We start from the raw sequence: 20,997 nt of genomic DNA, 5'->3' as shown, positions 1-20,997 counted from the left end.
ACCGCGGAGACTCACAGCATGTGGAGGCTCATGCTACTCTCCATGATCCACACACAACTCACCACACGCCCCATTGAGAGAACCACTAATCACCACCACGAGGAGGTTACCCCATGTGACTCTACCCTCCCTAGCAACCGGGCCAGTTTGGTTGCTTAGGAGACCCGACTGGAGTCACTCAGCACGCCCTGGATTCGACCTTGTGACTCCAGGGGTGGTAGTCGGCATCAATACTCTGATTAAATGAGCCACGTTTGAATGTATAAACAACTCTATATTAATTCTCTACAATATTAAACTACAGTATAACGATAGAGAACCTGTTTCTGGTTGGAGAGGCGTCTCTCATTGCGTCCTGCTCTCTGATTGGCCGTTCTAGAGTAGGAAAGGGCGGACTCTGTTAAAGAACTTGTTGTGTCCATTTGCTCAGGAGTGTCGACAGCGTCATTACACTCAAATCTCTCGATAACCTGCGAGCGCCTGCGGTAAATCACACAAACACAGATCTCAGAACAGAAACAACAACAGCAGAAAAGTTCTTTTACAGACTGATATTCTATTTTTGAGTCCAAAATAAAGCTTTTATAAAACAATAAATAAAAGAGCCAATATAAAATACACACATTAGTGAACATGGTTATCCAAAAAGAAATAGCTTACAGCACATTTAAAGTCCTCTATAAGATTTTATTCTTTAAAACCTTTCCTTAACCCTTAAAGCTCTGAGGGTGTTTATAAAGACTCAGCCTAAGAAACTGCTGAAAATAAATTTGAGCCAAACTTTTTTGTTTTTCTTATTTTTCTGATTTGACATGACATATCTGTGCGTGTAAATAAGTTGGCCATGAAAAACTGCTTCTGTTTTGTTCCCAATCATGTCAACTGTATCTGAGAAAATGTTTGTGTTGATACGACAAAGCAATTAAAGGTTATAGCATTACAAAAATTATTTATCCTAGTGTACAAAAACATCTCCATGTGTCCAAAAGCCTCTTAAAAATAATAATTGTACATAAGAACTAATTACACATGCAAACACAACAATGACTAAAGGTTTGCATAGCATGCAGACATGATTTTAGTCATGAGATTTCACAGAATGAGTTTCATTCTGTGTCATTTGAGTCATCATTGAGTCTGTGTCGTGTATTTGGCGCCATCTCCTGGTGGCCATATGTAACATTGTGCTTCATGTGGATTATCTAATGATCTATACATCTGATTATCTTGTGAGGTTTCAAACACTCCACTTGTCTTCCATTGGTCAATCAAACATGTAGTCCCGCCCTGATTTCATGCTAATGGTTGAGTCAGTTTTTTTATGTCATACCCAGTCAGGCTGCTCATATAGATTGTAATTCCTCTTGGTGCTGCTAGCGATGCAGAAGATACACACATCACCTTTTAAAAGTGTATCTAAGATGTTAGACAGAATGACATCAGTCTGTCACAATATTTAAGATTAATTCTATGTGTCGTATATGATCAGATGGAGGAAGAGAGAGAGAGAGAAGCAGGAAACCAGCCACCACAGCTATGAGCACAACCCTAAAGAGCACAAGTTTGTACAATCATTTGTCAGGGTTAATATTTAATATTTTAGACTTTGTCTTAAGGATAGATATCATTTGTGTGTTTGTGTGTATGTGTTATAGTTTAGCCCCAGCAGATGGAATGAAAGTAAGCAGTGGGCGTGGCAGAAGGCATGGCAGGGCGTGGCACAGGGCAGGAAGGGCAGAGTTTCATAGGGCTGCCTGAAAAAGAGGAAAAACAGATCAAATAAAAAAAGGCAAAAAGTGCAAGAGCCAAAGAAACTGAAATTAAATGAGAACAGAGCAGAAATAAAGAGCATTTTCAAACCCGTTTCAAATCTGTACAACTTTCTTCTGTGAAACACAAAAAAAACATCCTTTTTTCCATACAATGAAAGTGAATGGTGACAGAGTCTAACATTCTGCATAACATCTGCTTTTGTGCTCCATTGACGAGAGAGAGAGAGTCATACAGCTTTGGAACAACATGAGGGTGAGTAAATGATGACATCATTTAAATTTGTGGGCTAACTACCCCTATAAGTTTTCAGCAAAATGGAAGAGAGATCAGTGTGGAAGTTCAGTTTCACACAGTCTTCACTAGGTGGCGATAAAGCAGCAAGAATGAGATGAATTTCATGATGAATCTGAGAACTCAAGACATAGAAATAGAAGCACTTCCTCCCTGCCGATTCATGTCCTGAGTGTCATTGACAGATAATCGTATCCTTCCAGTCAGATTCAGCAGGTGGCGACATAACCTCCACGTTACTCTGAGACTTCAACACAGCAGGCGTGTTGGCTCGGACCGGGCGAGCAGATTGTGTTTACACTGCATGGGAACTAGCTGGCATAACTTCAGTTTGCTGTACTGTACAGAACTGTGTATCTACTTACTATAAGTCTATATAAAAGGCAAATCAGGCAATAAAACATGAAAGTATTCTAACAGATATTTGAAGTGTGTTTTTCCCCCCCCTTCTCCCTAATTTGACATGCCCAATTCCCAATGCACTCTAAGTCCTCGTGGTGGCCAAGTCCTCTTGCCTCAATCCTGGTGGCGGATGACGAATCTCAGTTGCCTCCACGTTTGAGACCATCTGGGTGTGTTACCGTGGAGACCTAGGTGTGTGGAGGCTTCACGCTATTCTCAGGGGCATCCACACGCAACGCACCACTCGCCCCACAGAGAGCGAGAACCACATTATAGCGACCACGAGGAGGTTACCCCATGTGACTCTACCCACCCTAGCAACCGGGCCAATTGGTTGCTTAGGAAGCCTGGCTGGAGTCACTCAGCACACCCTGGATTCGAACACGCGACTCCAGGTGTGATAGTCAGCGTCTTTACTCGCGGAGCTACCCAGACCCCTGTATGTGTGTTTTTAATGTAACTGGAGTGTGTGGGTGTGGCTCTGTTCCAAACTCTGGTGAGCTGCCTACCTAGACAGCAGTTTTAGGCATCATAGCTGCACTCTCATTGCAAAGGCTGCTTAAGATTAAGGGATGCTTGAACACTTTGAAACGGACGAGTTGAGGTTAGAATTTTGCCTTGGAAGCTAGCTGCCTATTTAGACAGTAGACAGTGAGGGAGCTCACTAGGTTGTGGAACAGAACTTTGTGTGTGTGTGTGTAATAGTATGGGCTAGTCACCTTCGTTCCTGTCCGAACAGTCGTTCTACTTCCTCCCTGCCCGGGCTCCTTGTTCGTGCCCTCAGATCCGGTCGCCTCTGATTGGATCGGAATGTTTCCCGATGACGGAGTCTTAGCGCCCGCGGCACATCTGCCAAGGCGGCGTAACTCTGCCCAACTCGCCCCACCCTGCCCGAGGCTCCGCCCACACTGGGCACAGAGCTGCAGTTTTGGGGACTCAAATCAGAGTCCAAAGAGCTCTGAGAAGATGACAGGGATGATGGGAGAATGTTTGTGTGGCTTATATGTGAGTTTGAGTGCGTTTCCGGGCTGTGATGGGTGCATGTCGGGGAGCGGAGTTTAGCCGAGGTCTGGAAACCCAATGATGTGGCGTCCACGGAGTCATGAGTGTGTGTTTCAGGTGAAAGATGCTTATCTGATCTAACAGGTCTTTGCGTGTTGTCAGAGTGTGTGTTGTGTTTGTTAGCGCTGGCGTCATCAGAAGTCGGTGTGTTAGCAACAGTGTGTGTCATGTTGTTTTGTGGCATCTGTGTGTTGACTGGGGAGCTGATATGTTCAGGGTCGATGGACAGATACCTGGAGCGAGAGGAGGAAAAGGAAGTAGAGAAAAGAGTGGGAAGCTGCTGCGGTAGTTCGGACTCCGGCTCGCGCTGACGTTGATGCGGTCGTCCTTCGTCTTGTTCGGGTTTGTTTTTTTCCAGTGAAAAATATCCACTCTCCACCCGAGGCTTACGACCAACACTTGAGCTTCTTGATTCTGAGCACATGAAAGACAAAAATCACACTAGGCGATGCACCAAATATTCACAATCATCTAATTGTATAGAATGCATGTGTCCATTAAACGTCATTATAAACTCTTATTCAACGTTTGGTTTGTGTCATCACTCAAAAACGCTCACGGGAGTCTCAGTTTGACATCTTTTTGTGTATTAAAATGTTTAAGCACATATTTTTATGTTGGTGCATATACAGAAAATTAATTCCCATGAGTATTCAATTTGGTTTATATATGTAGATAAATACTGCTGTTGTTATTTTACGATGTATTTACAACCGTTATTATTATACAGGTACCCTCTGAATGTTGGCTCAGATTGGAGGAAGGACAGGTTGTTGGTACAGCAGCTCGACTCCATGATTCCTCCTGCCACAGGGAAGCTTGGGTGGGTGGCACTCTCTCAGCTTGAGCTATAGTGCTGGGCAGACACACCATACTGCTGTTGCTACCACTCGCACTAGTGACGGTCACCTTCGCAGGACCCGGTTCCTGAAAACACACAGAGACATACAGTAAAGCATAATATTTAACTAACCCTTACACAGACTAGAACAAAGAGTCCCTTGATGTAAAAAACACCTGTGTGTGAGCGAGTATGCAGACAGACACACACATGAATGTAACTGTCTAAGCTCTCAGGCTGATAACAAATGAGCTATTGTGCCATGATTTCATCCACACACTGATTCACGCTCAGGCTCAGCACCACACCCCGCACAAAACACACACACAGATTAACTTTTCCTGTTTTCACCTGACCACCCTTTTGATTAAATCCTAAAAATCACTCACCACATTTCAGCACACACACACACACACGTCTGCATAAGCCACCCAGCATCCCAGCGGAAGCACATGTTTGTTTATTTATTAAACAAGTTTATTTATCAAACATTATTCTCCTTTCTGCCTTTCATTTATTCCCACAAAACCCCCAGAACACGTGCTTTGACGATCATATTTCAGTGCTGCGCTCTGATTGGTCAGATCGTGGCGGTTTCGTCAAACTTACAATACACCCATTCATGTTCTGCTGGGAGCATCGACCCGCTAGCAGAGCAGTATCCTGACAAAAACACAGGTCAGGGGGTCAGACCAAAATAAACGAAACCTAACAATACAAACATATCTTCTGTTTACTACAAATACTTCATCAATTCATGGTTAAGTGTGAACGTTTAATTCAACCACAATACAATGTGACACCAGACATTTTGTTTGAAAGAATATGGAAGAGAAATTAGGACTTGTCCCTCCTTTTCTTTAACAAAAGCATAAATCGAGGTTACCGTGAGGCACTTGAATGGGGCCAATATTTGGAGGGTTTAAAAGGCAGAAATGTGAAGCTTATAATCTTATATAAACACTTACATTCATTCTTCTGTTAAAATGTGTGAAGTTGTTTAAATTGTCATTTTTACAGTCATTTTAGGGTTTGTTGACATTACGTCATCATGGCAACGAAGTTATAAAATTGGATGTAACTTTACACAGAAAAGGGAAGTAAGTGATTTGATCACACGGTGCATTTTTGGGCTGCCGCCCACAATTTTTCACACTCAAATTTAAAAGCTCACCGTTCACGCATACTGTGGACTAATTGCAAAACATTTTCAGAGAACCACCCAAATGTATAAAAGTCTCCAATTATTCATAAATAATATTGTATGTGTTTATAATCTTATGATAAACAGAATTTTTTTTTTTAAATTTGTTGTTGTCCTAACTTTGTAAACATGTAATTCTGGTTCTGTTTACTCAACCTCACTTTGAAAAGTCTCATTTTATTCCACTAGATGGCAGCAAGCACTAGAATATTTGTTCTCTCTCACATTATACGGGTCTGAACTGTAGGTGGCGCTCATCCCTCACAGATGTGCTCGTCCATAGACATTCAGTCTAATGTTCAGTTCAAGCAACACCCTCATTATTTCATTGAATATCTCGGCCTCTGAGTGGACTACAAACTCAATCTACGGGTCATTAGAAAGCTGAGATCCTGCTCTCTGCTAAAGTTTTATCATCAATAGTCGAAAACATATTTTGATGATGGCTTACTTTGTTGTGGACATCTAAGCCAAGCAAGCGGTTTGTATTTGATGATTTACAGAAGTCATATTTCACTTTGTGATTATTTGACAAACTTTCGAACTGTGGTATTAGTGCAACAGAATAAACTGTACAGTATTCCTGAGAAAAGAGAGCTTTTACTTAATATAGGACTTGTCTATTTTGGTGCTGCGTGCAGTTGTATTTTTATATGAATATTTCTACCCCATTAGCTCTAGGGGCACTCATTTTCAATGTGAATGTTTTGAGGCCTTATTTTGTTATTTTATGTAACATAAATGTAGAAGTGATGGTATCTCTGAAAAGTTCAGATATTAAGCTTTCATATGACACCTTTAATATCTTACACAATTTTGTTTAGATATTTAAAAAATGGAAAATGGGACACAAACACAGATTAAAAATATGATTATTTGCAGTGCAATAACAAGTCAGTATGCAAACAGATGCAAGACAAATAATTCAGTACTGAAATTTTACAATAACATGATCACTGTTGATAAGATTTTAAAGAGCACCAATTATGGTTTTTAATGTGCCAAATTTTGTTTTAAAGGTCTCATACTACATACATACATACATATATACATACATATATATATATATATATATATATATATCTCAATAGATAATTTAAATTGCAGCATTACTTTTTTTCCCAGTGTCAAATACGACTCGTTCAATTATCCGTTCTAAAGCATTCATTCTAAACTCCTCCTTTCAGAGAGCTTGCTCTGCTCTGATTGGTCCGTTCTAAAGCGTTCATTCTAAACTCCTCCTTTCAGAGAGCCTACTCTGCTCTGATTGGTCCGTTCTAAAGCATTCATTCTAAACTCCTCCTTTCAGAGAGCCTACTCTGCTCTGATTGGTCCGTTCTAAAGCATTCATTCTAAACTCCTCCTTTCAGAGAGCCTACTCTGCTCTGATTGGTCCGTTCTAAAGCGTTCATTCTAAACTCCTCCTTTCAGAGAGCCTACTCTGCTCTGATTGGTCCGTTCTAAAGGATTCATTCTAAACTCCTCCTTTCAGAGAGCCTACTCTGCTCTGATTGGTCCGTTCTAAAGGATTCATTCTAAACTCCTCCTTTCAGAGAGCCTACTCTGCTCTGATTGGTCCGTTCTAAAGCGTTCATTCTAAACTCCTCCTTTCAGAGAGCCTACTCTGCTCTGATTGGTCCGTTCTAAAGCATTCATTCTAAACTCCTCCTTTCAGAGAGCGTACTCTGCTCTGATTGGTCCATTCTAAAGGATTCATTCTAAACTCCTCCTTTCAGAGAGCCTACTCTGCTCTGATTGGTCCGTTCTAAAGCATTCATTCTAAACTCCTCCTTTCAGAGAGCCTACTCTGCTCTGATTGGTCCATTCTAAAGGATTCATTCTAAACTCCTCCTTTCAGAGAGCCTACTCTGCTCTGATTGGTCCGTTCTAAAGCATTCATTCTAAACTCCTCCTTTCAGAGAGCCTACTCTGCTCTGATTGGTCCATTCTAAAGGATTCATTTTAAACTCCTCCTTTCAGAGAGCCTACTCTGCTCTGATTGGTCCATTCTAAAGGATTCATTTTAAACTCCTCCTTTCAGAGAGCATACTCTGCTGTGATTGGTCTTCAGAGGTGATATATTTGGTAAATCTTTAGGTGTAGGTGTGTTAACTGTAGCAACAGGGCAAAATAAAGCTTATGCATGCAGAAAAACACATTTTGTGAAGTTGTTGAATGACACCGATGCATTGATTTTATATTTCAATAGATGAAATAGAGAATAAATGGTAAATAAAGAACATAAAGTTTGACATTGGGTACCAAATCCATCTCTATATTACAAAAAAAAACATTCCTTTCTGAAGTTATAACATGAAAACCTCTGAAAACACTTAAACTAAATAAATCGTGTTGAGATCAGTCACGGGACACACAAGAACCAAAGATGTTTGACGTCACTGAATGTACGTAAGCATGAGATTTGAGAGTTTTGACAGAGGGAAGATTCTCAGTGAATACAGACTTAAATTTTGGTCTGATCCTTACGTTTGAAATATAGTGAATTATCTACTTTAATGGGGCTTTTATGGAGCCTCTGCATCCGTCCCCATTCATTTTCACTGTATGCAAAAGAGCAGCATGAACACTCTTCAAAATGTAAATTACTCCTTTAAAATCCCTCACGTCAGTGCATCTGTGTGTACCTGTGGGGTGGGCGTCTCCACTTTCCTTTTCTTCTTCTGGTTTTGTTTGTTGGTTCGAGGAAACACCATCAGCGCCTCCTGCCACCTAAACACAAACAGTGTTGGGGAATTTACTCCAAAAATAAATCTGTTATTAATTACATTTCCTAGTCTGTAACAGGATTACTGTACTTATTACTTTGTCTGAACAGTTACATTACTCATTAAAATGCATTCATTTCTAAAAGCTATTTCAACCTTAGCAGAACAATAGCCACAATCTGTCCTTTTATATTCATTTCATATCAAATAAACTGTAAAGGTTTAGAGGTCGACCGATACTGGATCTTGTCGGTAGTTTTATAAGCCGATTTATAGGATCATACAAAATGTCTTCGTCTTTCCTTACTAGGAAGGGCACATACATTGTGGCTCAAAAATGATTTGGTGAATAACACTGGACTTTTAACTAGAAACAAGCCCAAAATACATCGGGGACTCTTAAATTGAAATGACAAAGACTTGCCTCCATTACAATGCTCTTTCTGTAAGTATTCACCAGATGAAGAGTTTTGTGTGTGTGTGTGTGTGTGTGTGTGTGTGTGTGTGTGTGTGTGTGTGTGTGTGTGTGTGTGTATCTAGTACTACGCAGAAGTGTTAGGAACATAAGAGGTGTCACAAAAGCAGATGGTTATTTATATCTTCAGCTTTAGTGTGTCAGTAGGAAATATAAATGTTAGACCCCCAAACATTACTTCTGCAAACAGAAAAGATTAGAATAGAAGAACAGGAAGCCTTGCAACGGATGTCATGGCCCCCACAGAGCCCCCACTGAACATCGAGTCAGTCTGGGATTACATGAAGAGACAGAAGCAATCGAGACAGCTGAAATAGACAGAAGAACTTTGGCGAATTCTCCAAGAAACTTGAACATCCGATCTGCCAACAACCAAGAAAAACTGTGTCCAGGTGTATCTGGAGAATTGGTGCTGTTTTAAATATCAAATATTGATTTAGCTATTTTTAATGTTTACTGGACTTGTATGATATTAAGTGAAATTAAAACTATTTATGGCATTACTTTTGAAGACATCCTCACTATGCAACATTTTTCCCAAGTGCCTTAAACTTTTGCACAGTACAGTGTGATTAGATACACACACACACACACACACACACACACACACACGCTGTAAGAACGCACTGTTTTCAGAATCAAAATACTCCGATTGCTTTATATTTGTAACACAGATAAGAACGTAACAATAAAATGTTAATTATGTCTGATGAGTCCCCTCTCTCAAAGCATCTGACAACGATATTTCGGTTTTACCAATTAATCTGTGCTGAGAGTTGATTTTTGGAACTATCGGTTATCGGCAAAACTCTGTATATACATTGTGTGTGTGTGTGTGTGTGTGTGTGTGTGTGTGTGTGTGTGTGTGTGTATATATATATATATATACACACACACACACACACACACACACACACACACACACACACACGAGAAGACAGTCAGTCATACACATCTGGGATGTTGAACCCACAAGCTATTCACTTTAAAACATAGCATGCACTTCTCAATAATTAAACATATTTTTAAAAAGAAAGAAAAAAAAACCTTGAGGAACCTCGTGTCACTATTACAAGTGACCCAGCAACAACAATTTTTTTTAAAATTATTTTGGATCACTGATAAAATCCTGCTTGAAACTACCCAAATACACATTATTCCCAAAGCTCGTCAGAGAAATGGTGGTGGGGCAACAGTTGAAAAACAGGATTGGTCAGAAATAATTTAAGGCGGGGCTTAACAAAGGGTCAATAGAGTGCAACAGTGCCCGCCCACTTTTTCAGCCGCCTGGGTTCCGGAAGTATTTTCCACATTCATTTCTTCCATAGACTTTTAATAAAATCCTTCATAAAAGAGCTGTAAGCCATGAACCGAACCAACCAGCTCAGAGGAGACTCACAACATCACAAACTTTGTTTTGAGGCAAAAAAGTATTTTAAAAATCGCACAAAAAACAAAATGTACAAGACTGTGTGCTTACCGTCTTTCATGAGGGCAAGGACTACAAACCTATGAAACACTGCGAATGATGTCATTGAATAAATAATTACGGGAATATATAAAACTATTGATTATAGGTATAGTAACAATATATTTTACCTTAATTACAATATGTGCAAATATATAAGTAGTGTGATAATGAAAGAAGACCGAATCGATTACATCATTCGCAGTGCATCATGGGAGCACGCGGTCGTTACGAGGCACGTTTCGAGGGTTTTGAAACCAGGCAGCAGTTCTCTGATTGGTGGATATTTCTCTGCTGTACCATGGGTAATGTAGTTGTTTACCATTCCGCTATTAAACACATTTTTAAACACTGAAGTTGAGGTAACGCAGACGGATGGCTTCAACGGATGCATATACCATCGATGAACAACCTCGTTGGTCTGTTTAGAATTGCTTGTAACGTTTTGTTGAAAATCAATTCGTCTATGGGATAAAAAAATGGGATTTTTACTTCTGGAACCAAACTGCAGAAGTATATATCTTAAGGGTTAGTTGTTTAAAAACAAACCCTAACCAGAACGTTTGAGGAAGATAAATAAAGTAACTTCCTCGCAAATCTGATTACAATGACGCTCAACACTGCTTGTGAACATCAGTTCAGTTCTGGAAACACATCATTTGATACTTTTCAAAAAGTTGTTAAAAATGTCATACAATTAACTTATGCGTGACCTCACAGTTTGAACACCTACCGCTGCATCACCCGTCATTTGTGCGTGTTTGTGTGTAACTCACCCATGTATGACCTCTTTGCTCTCAGCTCGTAGGTAATGGTCTTGATCAGGTGTGCAGATACACAGCGAATGCTTCTGTCCCGTCCGGCTTTCACCATCCACAACGTCCACACACTGATTCAGGTTTATGGTGCCCTGTGGGAGAGTGGTCGCCTGAAACAAACACACACAGATACACACACTTGTATAATAACAATAATTATTAGGGATTGCAATTATTATTCAGGGATGTACGGGTCTGATACTGCGTGTACATAATGCAAACGGCTCATACACGGAAAACACTATTATGAGCATCACATACTCTGAAGCAGATGACCGCAGGCGGAGCAGCTATTCAGTTTTTAGCATGGGTCATATACAGACTACATATTTATTTATTTAAATAGTAGCCTTTTGCGGGTTAATCGTCACTTTGTGTCACCCAGCGACCACATTTTTCCAGATTGGGAATCTGCCGTCATTACGTCAGAGCTCCTTGGTCATAACAACCTCCACCCATATAAAAGCCCAATTTAAATGAAGTATGACAAAAATAACTCCAATGTTGTATTTAGGATAGTGCTGTGAGGTTCTGTATATAAGCACTTCATTTGATTAAAATAATACAATATAATGTTGAATATATTAATTGATATACTTTCATTTGTTTGATGATAATGTTGAAATAAACTGCTGATATGGAGTTTAACAGGTATTGGTAGTGGTGGGACATTTTAGAAGCACCCTCCCTTCATAAAGCTTCGAAACCTTTACGAATCATTTGTTTCGATGCTTTGAAGCGCGTATCAAACTGGCCAAATTTTGACATTTCGGTGGTTCGTCGCTAGCGGGAGTTGAAACCTGAGTGAACCTGTCTCATAGGGGTTCAACTGATCTCGGGTCAGTTTTCTAATATTGGTTACTATAACTGAAACATGGACGTTAAAAAAAGATGGACGACGCCCCTTCGCTCTTTTCCATTGGTGAGATCTGAAGCCGCCAGTGTCCCGATATGGCGCTGACATCTTGGGACTTGAGTCTGTGCAGTTGCGATTTCGGGACCAGACCTGCGCAGTAGTGAGCAGGAAGTAAAGCCGCGAAATCAAGGCCCCGCCCTCACTCTCTCTGAATCAATCGCAAGCACACGCCCCTGCACTTTTGACTTTTGACGGTGTGAAATAATTAATTATAGAAATTTAGATATTAAATTTAAAGCTCCAATCTCCTCAGTCCTCCGAAGATCCCGAAAAAAAGTCAGTTGGTGCTTCAGTGACTTCGCTCAGAGAACCTGTCAATCACAGCTGTCAATCATGATGTCACAGCACCGTTTTTATAGCATCAAATAACTAAAAACAAACTTATTTTGAAAACAAACACTTGAAATGACATCAACGTGATAGAAACGACAGTAAATGACAGAAACTATCTTTGGATAAAAGATATGTGAAGTGTCATTTAATTGTTTAATTGGTCTCACGTCCCGCTGAATAACATGGGGAGGCGGGGTTTATGACCTATACTAGGACCAGCCACCGGGGGGCGATCGAGATGTTTTGGCTTCACTTTTGAGGGCTTGTGCGGCACACTTGAACTGAAGTTATTAAATAGTGTTTGGACTGATCCACGGTCAGTGCTTGCCTCAAGAAGTCTTGCTGATCACCTGGCGTGATAGCCCTCCAAAAATAAACTAAAAAAAAGAAATAAAAACGGCCAGATGTTTTAGGTTATTGCGTGGGCCATGGACTTTGGCGATTTGACATTTTTTTGGACAACACATTTCATAGCAATCTTGTAAAGTGCATGATTTGTCAGCAATAGTTGTCAAATCACAATAATATTTCCTCGATGTTGTGACACCTGTGCTTCAACAACCCTAATGTGTTATCTGATGGGCATACATCCGCCGAATCTGGAACTGCTGGTGTACATAGACAAGATGTTTAGCTACATTGTCTACACTGAATTTTCTAGGCCCTCTAAAATTCTAAAGCTGCGTGCATTTAAAAGGCAAATTAAGAACAATTTAATAAGTAATGATTTCATACATTTTTATCATGGAGGCAAAAGGACATTGATGAGGGATTAAACGGCATGATCATCAAGGAGGTGGAGGATGAGGGATTCAGGGCATTCGTCAAGAAGCTTGACCCAACATATGCGCTTCCTTCAAGGCATGCACTGAAGGACATGGTTGCTGCAAGGTCCAACACAACAATGCAGCGCACAGATCCATGCTACAGCTACACTGGAATCACCCCAGCATCAACTTCAGCTGAAGGACAGGGAGATGATGGGGAGGAAAACCTATGGGATCCCCTGGACCATAAAATATGGGAAGACACAAAGGGTCCACGTCACTGCTGATGCAACTGCTGAAGTATGCCGTTACTTGAATGCACCATATCTCACCAGAACAAGTGAATGATATTTTCTAATCTGTTTCACTTGGCCAAGAGCAACTTGGGGTTCAGTGTCTTGCCCAAGGACACTTCAGCATGTGTGGTCATGTGGGCCGGGAATCAAACCACCAACCCTGCGATTAGTGGCCAACACGCTCTACCACCTGAGCCACAGCTGTCCCAAAAGGGGTCATTAAACAGGGTTGGGCTGTGTTCTGCTTCGTTATGTCATCACTAGGTATTGGCAAGTACAAAAAATAAATGTGGGCATTTGTTTACGCACAGCTCTCTTAAGGTCCCGCCACAGCATTTCAATGGGGTTGAGGTCTGGACATTGACTGGGACACTGACACACCTTCTGCTTGGGATCATTGTCCTGTTGCAGGACCCAATTTCAGCCAAGCTTTAGCTGTCGGACACATGGCCTCACATTCGACTCTAGAATACTTTGGTATACAGAGGAGTTCATGTTCGACTCAATGACTGCAAGGTGCTCCGGTCCTGTGGCTGCAAAACAAGCCCAAAACATCACCCCTCCACCACCGTGCATGACAATTGGTATGAGGGGTTTGTGCTGATATGCTGCGTTTGGTTTCCTCCAAACGTGGCGCTGCGCATTATGGCCAAACATCTCCACTTTGGTCTCATCTGTCCAAAAGGACATTGTTCCATAAGTCTTGTGGTTTGTTCAGATGCAACTTTGCAAACCTAAGCCGTGCTGCCATGTTCTTTTAGAGAGAAGAGGCTTTCTCCAGGCAACCCTTCCAAACAAGCCAAACTTGAGCAGCCTTTTTTCAAACTGTACGGTCATGAACTTTAACATATAAAATGCTAACTGAGGCCTGTAGAGACTGAGATGTACCTCTTAGGTTTTTTGCAATTTCTCTGAGCATTGCATATTCTGACGTTGGGGTGAATTTGCTGGGACGTCCACTCCTGGGAAGATTGGCAGCTGTCTTGAATGTTTGCCACGTGTGATTAATCTTTCTCACTGTAGAATGATGGACTTGAAATTGTTCAGAAATGGCCTTTTAACTCTTCCCAGATTGATGGGCAGCAACAATTGCTTCCCTAAGAGACCATTGCTGATGTCTTTCCTCCTTAGCATTGTGTTAACACACACCTGAATGCTCCAGACCAGCAAACTGCTAAACCGTCGGCTTTTATAGAGGTGGTCACGCTTGCTGTTGATCAATTAATCAAGGGCATTTGATTAGCAGCACCTGACCACTACATAGCCTCTTAATTCCTATGCATGCAGTAAGGGTGTACTTAGTTTATCACACATGGATTCTCCATTTTGGTGTTATTTTTGTTATATAAATCATGACACGGTGTAATATGTCATGCGTGTTGTTCATCTGAGATTGTATTTACCTAATTTTAAGACCTGCTAAGGACCAGATGACTTTTATTATGTCCTGATATGTAAAACCATAGAATTCAAGGGGGGTGTACTTTCTTTTTCACATGACTGCATGTATGGAAAACGTAACGAAAACCAACTTAGGGAAGACATTTGTGATTCTCATAGTTTGGCTAAATCACGTGTTGCTTTAAATGTTTGTCCATTCATAAATAAAGAAACTTGTGGGGGGGGGGGGGGTAATTCTAAAAATGCAAATGTTTTATTTTTGTGAATTCGTCCCCAGTATGTCCTCATTTAAATAAATGGGTAAAAGTGTATGTGTGTGTGTGTAAACGTTGACAGATGACATCCCTCACCTACACAAACACCGCAAACTGGTTCACCCTCTTCGTTATTCTCTCCTTGTCGTTCTACCACATCTCACTATAATTTTCAGTTCTTGAGGAGTTACAAAATTCCTTTGTTGTGCAGCCAGCATTCATGCTTACACACAAAATAACTCTTTCAACAGGAAAGACTGACACTCACAGAAACAGTGGCCAAGCAACACACACACACTCATAAGAAATTTCGAAGAGTAACACTGGCACTGACAAAAAGAACCGGCGTCTTTCTCAAAGTTGCATTTTCAGCAAGGACTTCCATTCAGCTGATTGTTTACTCGGTTTCTCTTCAGTGACGCTGTTAAAAAAGCTTGTCTGTTTCAAAACCACTGGTGACAGATGAGGTGCAAATAAGAATGCTAAGGTGGAGGAACATCATCCAAGTTTATGGGACGGTTGGACGGTTCGTTATGGACCACAGGCCTGACCGCAAGCCATAAAACGTTCCTCACCAACACCATGTCCCAACCAGGGACGATGCCACAAGACCACAAGTGATCAACTCTTTCTTCCATGAGATGCATTGAGCAACAAGACGTTTTGTTGGCCGATTGGTTTCTATGGGAATTGTATTGGGTAGCTCCAACAAAGAAGTCTCATTGGCCCAAAAATCCATCTGTTTTAAGCTTAGCTGTGCATGCATATATATATATATATATATATAATATTTAAACAGACTTAATGTTAAGCAGACTTCCATTTCCACTAAAGGAACAACTTAGTTGGGCAACCTTTAAAAGCAGTGTAGGTGAACACCACTAAAACATTCAAAGAGTTAAGACGACTTGAAACTAGGGCTGTCAATCAATTACATTTTTAATCAATTTAATTACATGGTATGCCGATTAATTAACCAGATATATCGCAATGAATCGCATGTATAATTATTTGCCCTTCAAATAACAATATATAATATATATATTTAAATATATAAATAATTATATTTAAATAATGATATAAATATAAGATGGGCAAGGAGGAGGCGAGAACCGGCTTGTCAACATAAATCATAATTTAATGCAAACTTAAACCAACAGCACAAACATAAACACACATGACGGACATGCCCGTAATTCTCTCTCTCTCGAACCATCGTCACCTGCCGCCTTTATCCCTCGCGCGCCTCATAAGGCCGATTGGGGACCGGGCGCGCGATATTCCGACCCGGCCCCGCCCCCCTCAGCTCCACAAATATATATATATATATATATTATACAAAATAATAATACAAATCATTAAAATGCATTACATGATTTTGGCACACATGAAGCATTAAAAAAGACGATACAAAAAGTGGCTTTAGACTGCAATATATTGTTTATATCCATATTATTGAGCATAAGCCAATCGTTGGCCTACAGTTCACAGGAATCTAATTAGCAATTTAATTCATCAATCAGTCCGAGATTTAATATAAGGGCTTGTCTAAGGACACGCCAATGTACACCTGCATCAGACGGACGCTTTTGGAGCCTCTCACTTTGGTTGCGGCTAGTGTCCTTTTTCGTTTTTATCATATTTAATCAAGCTTATCCTGTTTTTTAGCTGACTAAAAGTCTGGGCGTTATAGTCTTATCTTAGTCAAAGAAACCCCTCAGTATTTTAGTCTAGATTTAGTCAATGAAAACTGTTGACATTTTAGTCACATTTTTGTCACGTTTAGACATGTGAAACATCAAGTCATCCAAGTGCTGCACTATAAGTAAATCATTGCAATGATTTTAACTTGACACAAACTCGACACAATCAAAACTGGGTGGGATTACACTCACAAAGAAAGACCTTTATGCAGGTTATGCAGGCATGTGTGTTTTTATAACACATTCTAATTCATTTTGATGGTAATGTGAAGGACAAATAAACACAGCATTGTCACCATGCCAAATACATGTCATTGGTCTATACTCAATCTTACGTTACCTTTGCCGCTCATTTTCAGCTACTTTGCTAGCCTATTAGCTTAATGAGTTCGGTTTAGCTATAAAACAAAGCCTACCTTGTCTTAAGATAGCGTATTAAGTTATCTAATATAGTTGTCACTAGTTGTCTTAATATAACTTATAACTGCCACCAAGACTATTTTATCACGGTGCCGTTTTGTGGTCCGTTCTGCATAACGCGGCGGCTCATTTTTGCCTAATGCTTCCCATTCGGCACGTTTTGCGGCCAACACACCAGCCCGCTTGGTTCACCCGATGGCGAGCGCCCCCCCCCGATCGGCCCCAAAGGATGTCGGCCCACCGGGAAAATGCCCGGTATGCCAGATTACCAGTCCAGTCCTGCTTGAAAGGTACTCCTTACTGTGCTTGCTTAATCCTGATATACCGCGCACAGCACAGGAAAGGAAACTGCTGCTCGTGCCATCCAATGAACAGGATGTCTCCTCTTTTTTTTTAGCCCCGACAGAAATAAGATATTTTATTTTTTAAATGACATTTTAGTCTTGTCTGTTTTCGACAGTAATATTAATATTGCATGTTGATATAGTCATGGTTAGTGTTTAAATGGCGTCTGTGCCGTCTCGTTATCGTCTCATCTTATCGTCGTTGACGAACATTTTATCATCATAGTTTTCGTTAACGAAATTACCAATAGTTGCGTCGTGTCATAAACACCGTTTTTAGGCCACTGTGACAAGTTAAATGCCGTTTGAAACACGTCTTGAGATCCCTGCCTTCGGATTTGCGCTCCAAGTGGTGTTAGTACGCAAGAACGCGTCCTTTCTTATCTTGATGTTAAGTGTGGTTTGTTCCCCGTGTAAGCTGCGCGTTGTCTATACAGCAGGATCTTCGATTATTGCCCCCCCAGAGAAAACAGGTGGTACTTCAAGCCTGAATTGCTCCGATAGGAGGACTATTCCTTACGGTCCAGGGACATGATTAATTGCGTTCATTTTTATATAATTAATCACACAAAATTAATGCATAAAATCAATAGCCCCGTTTAAAACCTGAAGAAACTTGACCAAAACGATTTCTAATCAGCCTGAAGGAGAGTACAAACAAAAACACAACTTTTATTTTTTGGTTATTTCTTTGTGTCTATTTGTGTCATTATTTGTTTTTTTCCCCCCCGTTTTTATTCAGTCACCTTTTTTTTGTGCACTTCATTCTTTAACATGAGAAAAAAACTTGAATAAAATTGAGCTGCGCAGCCCTATAAAGCGATTTAAGAAGCTACCTTAAGAGTTAATTACCGTTATAGTTTGATGAAATACAGCATTGTTTTAAGAGAATATAGTTATATAGATGCGCCATAAACTACAAGAAGTAATATGCTAATGTACTGGAAACATTGCAATAACGTTCATTTAAAACCCGTTCTGTCAGCAGAGAGGCGCCTCTGGGAACTCTGCCCGACTGACGGAGCGTTTCACACGACACAAAGAGACTGCTGAACCTGTGTTTGGCATACTCAACTCTGCCAGTCTGATGCCCACAGCGTTAACCCTTGACCGGCTCACAGGTCAACCGCAGGGGCCCATACGGAGTGGGGTCACTGAGGTCATGCATTGTGCAGCATGTGTATGGTCAATAACTAGACCTCTAAAATCACAACAACACACACACACACACACACACACACACACACACACACACACTGCATTCGTACACACTTGTGCAGATGCAACTGGTCTGAAAATAGCACCCAGGCTTGTCTTCTAATCTTCCTCTCATCCTGTTCTTTCCTCCTACACTTCTCTTAATCTCTCTCTTTTGCTTTCTCTCAGTGGATGAAGACCAATGGGGGCGGACCGCAGAGGAGGGAGTGAGAAGAACGAGAGAACGCAAAATGAAAACGAGGGTCTTGAGCATCAACTTGGGAATATAAAGTAGGGAAATAAATTACGAACAACTTCTGAAACGAAATTCCTTTCAAACATCAGTTCTCAATGTATTACTTTTAAATAAAACTAGTGAGCTGCCTATCTAGACAGCATTTTTGACAGCAGGCCTGGTGGGAGCAACTACGGTCGAGACAGACAGATTGGAAAAATAGTCAAATGCATCAACAACTAATAGTTCAGTTCAGTTCGGTCAACTGCATTTAGCACGCTTTCTCTCTCGGAAAAACGTCACATTATGGAGGTTAATGCATTGCAAATGCCATTTCTTTCATATGTTCATGTATTACCTATTGAAACAGGAATGCCAATATTTTTAGTCTGTTTTCCAGGAAAATATGAAACGTTTATGTGCCAAAAATTAATTTTGTCAACTTTTAGGAGTATACTCGCAAACCTCCAAATTTGATTTAAATCAATGTTATACAAATGCTTAAAATTGTATTAATTAAATTAATAAAATTCCCAATGCACTATGTACTCATGGTGGTGTAGTGACTCGCCTCAATCCGGGTGGCGGATGAATCTCCGTTGCCTCCGCGTCTGAGATAGTCAACCCGCGGATCTTATCAAGTGGCTTGTTGAGCGCGTTACCGCGGAGACGTAGCACATGTGGAGACTTCACTCTATTCTCAGTGGCATCCACGCACCAATCATGAGTCTCATGAATAATTAATTAGACTTCTGAATGATACTTTTGTGTTCTTCTGAAGCTTGAAGATGTGTCACCATAAACTGCCATTGTATGACATCACAGAGCACAACATTATTCACAATTTCTCCTTTTGTGTTCAGAAAAAGTTATTATTATAAAAAATGTAATTACGGTAATGAGTCTGGACATTTGGACATATGGCGTTTTTAAAATTATTTTATTATCATCAACGTCTCATTGGATTCTAAATACTGTTAAATTATTGTAGTACAATTATTTTTTTTAAATTAAAAATATAATAAAGGGCAATCCAACCAATCTTATCATGGTGTATAAATATTATAAAAATTTTACATTTTATTATAAATTATATTATTACAAATGTATTTTGCAAAATACAGTAAGAGGACTTTCTCCCATATTAAGAATTTTGAGGGGAAATGAGCTTAAAAGGTATATTTTGGGTTCAATACAAGTTAATCTCAATCGACAGCATTTGTGGCATAATATTGATAACCACAAAAATGTATTTCGACTCGTTCCTCTTTTAAAAAAAACTCAAATATAAGTTACAGTGAGGCACTTACAATGGAAGTGAATGGAGCCAATTTTTGGAGGGTTTAAATGCAGAAATGTATAATTTTATAACAAAAAGGTTAGTAAGCAATTTTATCACATCGTATTTGTTCCATCTTGTGTCTATACTTTTGAAACAGTATTTTAACGTTTACATTTTGGCCCCATTGACTTCCATTGTAAGTGCCTCACTGTAACACAGATTATTGCCTTTTTTAAAGAAAAGGAAGGACGAGTTGAAATAAATGTTTGTGGAAATGCCACAAATTCTGTCGATTAGGCTTAACTGGTATTGAACCCGGAATATTCCTTTAATTGTCATGAAAATGAAGCCACAATGAAAAATATCTTAATTGTAACCCAGGTTACCGGAGGCTGGTAGAGAATGAGAATAAAAGAGAATATAAAAGGGCAAGATTGTAACAAAGTGATAATGTGAAATACTGACAAATTTAAAAAGAATTGAACTTTCCAGCGATCGATCAACAGATGAGAGAAAACAAAGAGACATCGATGTGGAATGGTAACTTTAAGAAATATATATTGATGATTTAGATGATCATTTTGTTAGAGAAAGACTGAAATCATATATATTTTGTTTAAAAGATGCATGAAAATGACATGAAAAGCAGATATTTAGCATTTAAGCAGTGTTAAAAAGTTAACTCACCCCTAAATGAAAATAATCCCATAATTTACTCACCCTCAAGCCATCCTAGCTGTATATGACTTTCATCTTTCAGCCAAACACAATCAGAGTTATATTAAAAAT

The 20,997-nt window shown here is 40.0% G+C and overlaps 1 protein-coding gene across 4 annotated transcripts in view; it reads right to left on the bottom strand.

The window, feature by feature from the left end:
• LOC127634198 (myosin phosphatase Rho-interacting protein-like) overlaps positions 1-20,997 on the bottom strand; it is a 75,694-nt gene that overhangs the window by 32,782 nt on the left and 21,915 nt on the right. For 3 of the 4 annotated variants that reach the window (XM_052113646.1, XM_052113644.1, XM_052113645.1), the window contains exons 4-8: positions 11,019-11,170; positions 8,219-8,303; positions 4,263-4,455; positions 3,186-3,942; positions 321-480 (exon numbers count right to left, since the gene is read on the bottom strand). In XM_052113646.1, coding sequence (XP_051969606.1) covers positions 321-480; positions 3,186-3,942; positions 4,263-4,455; positions 8,219-8,303; positions 11,019-11,170 — 1,347 coding nt within the window. The remainder of the gene's footprint in view (positions 1-320; positions 481-3,185; positions 3,943-4,262; positions 4,456-8,218; positions 8,304-11,018; positions 11,171-20,997) is intronic. The other variant, XM_052113647.1, reaches the window with a different exon arrangement.

Source organism: Xyrauchen texanus, chromosome 41 (assembly GCF_025860055.1).
Source record: "Xyrauchen texanus isolate HMW12.3.18 chromosome 41, RBS_HiC_50CHRs, whole genome shotgun sequence".
Taxonomy (NCBI): Eukaryota; Metazoa; Chordata; class Actinopteri; order Cypriniformes; family Catostomidae; genus Xyrauchen; species Xyrauchen texanus.
Note: the sequence above shows the minus strand (reverse complement) of the source record. Positions and strands in the feature narration are given on the sequence as shown.